At 42.9% G+C, this 6,154-nt stretch overlaps 1 protein-coding gene across 1 annotated transcript in view; it reads right to left on the reverse strand.

Annotated features, from left to right (window-relative positions):
- The window catches only part of ASZ1 (ankyrin repeat, SAM and basic leucine zipper domain containing 1), an 84,979-nt gene extending 79,274 nt beyond the window's left edge, over window positions 1-5,705 (reverse strand). Inside the window, exons 1-3 of the mRNA XM_006100192.2 lie at window positions 5,575-5,705; window positions 5,083-5,182; window positions 328-450 (exon numbers count right to left, since the gene is read on the reverse strand). Coding sequence (XP_006100254.1) covers window positions 328-450; window positions 5,083-5,182; window positions 5,575-5,691 — 340 coding nt within the window. The 5' untranslated portion in view covers window positions 5,692-5,705. The remainder of the gene's footprint in view (window positions 1-327; window positions 451-5,082; window positions 5,183-5,574) is intronic.
- Between the last annotated feature and the right edge of the window lie 449 nt (window positions 5,706-6,154).

The raw sequence follows: 6,154 nt of genomic DNA on the forward strand, positions 1-6,154 counted from the left end.
ACTGCTCTTCTGAGTGTTTTTGGTAAGAGATCAACCAAAGGACTTGTATGCATGCATATAAGCATAACCAATGGACATAAGACTCTGGGGGGTAGGGGGGGCCAGGGGATTGTCAAGGGCGGGGGGAAAAAAAGGACACATATGTAATACCCTTTGTAATACTTTAAGCAATAAAAAATATTTAAAAAAATGTATTTTAAAAAAAACAAACAAAAAAAACCAGAACATGGAAACTGTGTATTACCATGCCTAAACACAATATAATAAGGTGTCTAAACAGAGAATAAACAAAGTACATTTTCATGTTAAATATCCGAAACATCTTACCCTTATCAAAGCTTGCATTAGCACCTCTGTCCAAAAGGACCCGAACCAGCTCTACATTGGAAACGCTAGCCGCATACATAAGGGGAGTCCATCCATACTGAAAGCTAGAATCTACACTAATGCCTGTCAAAATAAAAATAAGCTTTTAAAAAACTCTACCACCACACATACACAAAAACAAAATCGCTGTCACCTTAATATGTTTAAAATACTGGGCATAGGACATTGCCATGTATACTTTATAAAAGGAATTTCTTGGTAATAAATGTCTTCAGAAAAATAAAAAATGGCTATATCTAGACTTTAATAAAATTAGCTAATTTCATTTTCACTGTAGGCGATATGTCCCAAGAGACTTGATCTGACAAATTTTTTTGTCATGTATTATATGAAACTGCTATGTTATAATAGGTTTTAAATGCTACCATTTTATCTCTATCAGAGTTGGAAAAGGTTTCACAGAGGCAAATTTTTTAAAAATTAGAATATTATACATTTCTTTGGTAGCAAACACCATATATATTCTTAAGATTCCCTTAATTTCCTTCCTAACGCAAAATTTATCTATGGGTGAATGGCTAAACATGAAGCTAAAAAGATAGATTAGGGTTAGAATATGAAAGCTCAACTAAGAAATGTTGACTGCACTTTGTGATCCAAGAATGGACACCAATACATCTGTACTAGAGTCCTGGTGCACAAAATTCGTGAATGGGTAGGGTCCCTAGGCCTGGACGGCAATCAGGGCCGATCAGGACCTTTCAGCTGCCGGCCAGGGCCTCCCTTCCCTGGCTGCCAGCTGGGGCCTTCCTTCATTCCGCACCACCCCCTGGTGGTCATCGCATGTCATAGCGAGCGATCAAACTCCTGGTCTCCTGGTCGAACTCCTGAGGGGACAATTTGCATATTGGGCTGTTATATATATATATACACAATACATTATAAAGACAACAAAGGTACCAATGTTGAGAGTGGAGCAGGAGTCAGGGAGATCAGTTATGAGACTAGAAGCCTATGTAAAAGTCATAGCAAAGGTAGTAGGGAGAAAGAGGATGGAATACTAAAGAACATTTTAAGGCAGGATCATCAGAATTTAAAATTACTTTGAAGAGGAGAAGTGATAGAAAAGAACAAGTCAAAATGGCCATCAGGGTTTGCCTTGGACAAATGAATGACAAGCCATGTGCTAGAATAAGAAGAGGCATAGATGAGACCTAAGGCCTGAGGATTAGGATGAAGTTTTAAAGCTACTAACCAGAATGGGACAGGAAAAGACAGATAATAACTTGTTCAGCAAAAACAAGAGCCAGCTGAGCCAGCTGACCTTAAAATTCTCAAATCATTAATGGTTAAAATCCTTGGAGTCATTCAATTTTATCCAACAGCACTGACTGATGTGATCATATAAAAAGGTTTCTCTCCAGGACTGGGGAAGAGCATAGAAGATGTGAAACAAGAGCAAGGATACAATGAGGCAGTAAACAAAGCCTATTCAATGTATGTTACGCCTTTTGAATAAAAAGATCAAGATTTAACTGGCAATTTCTCTCTCACTTCAACCTAAGAAATATTTGTTAATATTAACAAAAGGCAGAAAATAGAATAAAAGGTGCCTTTAACACCTTTTATTTATAGTTTTATAGGCTGTGGCTATAAAGGGTTCCATCCAAAAAGAGGAAGATCATATCCACACTAAGTTACTGAAAGATTACTCCTGACTGTCTAACTTCAATTGATATAAGGTACACAGTAATTAATGAGAGAAAACAACATAAAACTCTCTTAGTACAAACATATACTGTTGGCTCAACCTAACAAACTTTCTTTTTTAAATTGCTACAATTGAAAGCCTATGAATAAGATCAAAGAAAAAAATTTTTTCTCATTATTGTTTCTTTACTGACATTACTGCTCAAACTTGACTGCACATATAAAAAGGAAAGAGTGTAAATAAAAAGCTAAGCAAATGTAGCATCCTATGTAATAAAGAGAAAATATGCAAATTGACCTTCACACTGTCACAAAGATGGTGGCGCCCACAGCAAAGGCAGGGTTTCCATAACACAAGATGGCTGCACCCACAGCAGAGGCCGAGTCCCCTTAATGAGTCTTAAGGAGCAATCAGCAGGGACCTGAGGCTGCGTGGCACTGGGCGGGGGCAGGGGACCTCAGGCCGTGCCCTCTGCCTGGTGGGGATCGACAGGGGACTTCAGGCCATGACCCCACCCAGCGGGGCTTGATGGGGGACCTCAGGCCACATCCCTGGCCCAGCAGGGCTGGATGGGAGACCTCAAGGCGCGCCCTCCACCCCGGTGCCAGGCCTGGGGACCTGAGGCTGCACCCCCCACCCAGCAGGGCTTGACAGGGCATGGCCAGCTGGGTGTGGATCTCGCCCAATAGGGGTGGGGCCGGCTGGGTCTGGGTCTCACATAAATTTGAGGCACTGTGGGTGGGCAAGAACTTGATTCTGGGTCCCACGGTGCACCCCAGACTCTTGACAGGAGGAAGGTTTTCATATACATTTTACTAATTTTCTTTCATTTCTGACACTTCTATTATAGAGAAAGGGCAAATAGCAATATTAAAATATTTCCAGTAATTAATCCCCTTTTAATATGCACAAATTTCGTGCACCAGGCCACTAGTGTTAGTATAAAAATTCTTAATAATCACCACCTCTAATACTTAATAATTACCTCTAATATTCAAAAAAGCATCTATTATGCTCTAGGGATAGTGTAAAATCAGTAAGAAGGTTGATACAATATATTTCCGTAACTCAAAAACATTCAAAATAACACTGTATTGATTTGGGATATGTACATAGAGAGTAAAAGTCTAAAGATTTGCATAGGAAAGATAAATACCAACTACAGGAGAGTGGGAATCTCCAGGCAGAAGGAGAGACATCTTCATACGTTTCTGAATGTCTGAAATATTTAATAATTTAAAGAGAACTGAAAGTAGTACATGGCAGAACAACAAAAATTGGGATGTCTTAGAACTGTTAAAAGTGGCTGACTCAAAAAAAGCTTTAATTTTATTCAACTTTTCAACTGGAGCAGAAATATGTATCAAAGTCAAGAATGACTTTGAAAGGCAAAAAATAAAAGTATTAAAGAAGTGTTAAGTAATAAGATCTAGAAGGAAACAAGGAAATGCTAAAACGGGAATTACCAGTGAAAGTGAGACTTCAGAGGCAATGGGTGAAAGGTACCTTTCTACTTATAACTATATATTATTAATTGCTGTTTTAAATTAACTTTAAAGTTTTCTGTAATTAAACAATTTTATAAGGTTCACTAAATTCCTACTTTAGCAGCAGGCTGTTTTCAAGTCCTCATCCTGCAGGAGACTCCGTCACTTCATTGTACCTAGTCCCACTACTCCTAAGGCAAAGTCTCTTTTCTAAAACAAATTTCTGCCTATTACATCGCATCCAACACTATGTGCATTCTTTGCATGTGCTTATGTTAGGTATTAGGCCCTGTTTAATTATTCGAATTTCATCCAATTTCATTCTTCACTTACTTCTCAAGTTCTATTGTCCAAAAATTCACATAAAACTCTTTTTTTTGTTGTAACAGCTAATATTTACCTAATGCCTATTGTTCTAATAACTTTATTAATATATTATCTCATTTTAACCTCCCTCCCTCAAAAATACCTTTGATACAATGTATCCCATTGAAAAGGGGGGGGGGCGGGAATTGAAGCTAAGGAAGGTTTGGTAACTTGGTCAAAATTACAGAGCCACCCATGGCAGGGCTAGTACTCAAACCCAGAACTGTACTGTTAACAAAATGACTTCCTTTCCACTATACAATGAGGCATCTCTAGGGTAGAAGACAAACGTTTTTCTATATACAATATTATTTAACTCTTTTGTGTGTGAATGTTTTTATTTTCTATTTTCCATCACCATTTACCCCCTCCATGCATTTTCCACCTTCTCCATCCCTGCCCCCTACATCACCACACTGCTGTCTATGTCCATGAGTTCTCTCTCTCTCTCTTTCTTTTTTTGCTCAATCCTCCACCCACCCCCACACCTCCATTCCAATGGTAAATGCCTGGTGTTCGTTTGGATAATTTCAATCATTATGATCAACGACTCACATTTCTACGTCAAGGCAATTCCTAAAAATAGTATTTGATCCACGGAAAATAAAATGTCATGGGACCCAGGGCCAGCATTATGATGCCTGACACAAAGAAATTGATGCTCTGGAAATTTAAATGACGTTTCCAGGGAACCACACTGACCAGTCAATACAGCTGGGACAGATAACCAGATATTCTGATTCCTACCCCAGGCCTCATGTTACACACACACACACACTCATCCACACACATACACACGCGCGCGCGCCCACGCACACCAGGCACAGGAGAAGGCCGTAACTGAGATGTACCTAACTAGAATCAACTCTTGAGGAACATATTAATAGATTAAGAAAATGCTGAAAAAGGTAAAAAAAAAAACCAAAACAAAACCAAAAAACAGTATTAGTTGGGTAGGACTGGTCAGAATAAGCGTCTTGGGGTGGAAGAACTAATGGAAGGTAACAGGGTGGCATTCAAACTAGAGGAAGAAAAGGCAGAGAGAACTCAGAGTCAGAAAGATTTGCAGGACACTCGATCCACTAACATTCGCTGTGACCCCCTGAGAAAAGCAACTCACACCTTTTAAAATCAGAAACAGCCGTGAACTTAGACAATGGCGTTGGGCAGAAACTACCCCGTATTTCTCACCAGAACTGAGGAGCTCCTGGACCAAGGAAATATCGCCTGTGGTCAACGCTTTCTTAAACGTTTCATTCTTGTCTTCAGTGGGTAATGGTCCTTTTAATTTCTAAAAAAGCAGACAGTTTTAAAAAAACAATTATACACGTTTTCATTTCCACTGCAACCGGTAAATTGTTTTGGAAGAGGGAGGAGGGGGGACGGGACGGTGGTGGTGGGCGACACCCGAAGTTTGCAAAGAATTCGTGTCTCAAATGACCTCGAAAGGGGCCCGGGTAATGGCGTGGACAACCTACTGAGGCGCCGGCGATGGAAAGCACAGTAAGGAAACCAGACCAACACGCTGCGGGTTTCTCTCCAACCCCAGCGCCTGTACTCCCACTGGAGAAACGAAGGAGGAAGGGCAAACAGGGGAGGAAGGAAGAGGGTCCCAGGAGGCCGGGTCTTCCAGGGCCGGGGAGGCAGACCTCGGCGCGGAGAAGAAACAGCCTCCCCTGCTACCTGAGAGGCCCGGTCGAGATACCCAATCTCCCAGCCGTCATCCTCGCTCTCGCTACTCTCGCCTCCACCAGCCACCGCCAGGCCACGGTACACTCTGGAGGCCTTGTCCGCCGCCATGGCCGCCCGCCCCTCCCTTCTGTCTGGCCCGCGTGCGACCCTCCCCCTGCGCCTGCTCGCGCCTGCGCCTGAGCCTGCGCAGTGCTGGTTTACCCGGGAAGGCGGGACCTGCGTGCTCCAGCCAGGGCCTGGGGCTCCTGGGCGCAGGTGCGCAGGCGCGTGTCCTCGCGCAGCCGCCCTCATCCCTCTGGGCGGCCCGTGGCTATGAGACGTGACCTGCATGTCTCATGGCGCAGGTGGGGCTGGCAGCATTTGAAGAAGTGCTTGGGCTTTCCGGGTTGCCCCACTTGTCGTTGGAGCGGAACTGGGAATTGTACGCCAAGGTATGCCTATGCTTTCTCCCCTTCAGCCGCCCCCGTCTCCCACCCGCCTCCAAACCCACCGCCAAGCATGCTACCCTTGGAGAGGGGAGCATATTATCCCTAAGGAGCACCACCCATGCAGGCAACATGCCGCGAGACAC

Source organism: Myotis lucifugus, unplaced genomic scaffold (assembly GCF_000147115.1).
Source record: "Myotis lucifugus unplaced genomic scaffold, Myoluc2.0 scaffold_301, whole genome shotgun sequence".
Lineage (NCBI taxonomy): Eukaryota > Metazoa > Chordata > Mammalia > Chiroptera > Vespertilionidae > Myotis > Myotis lucifugus.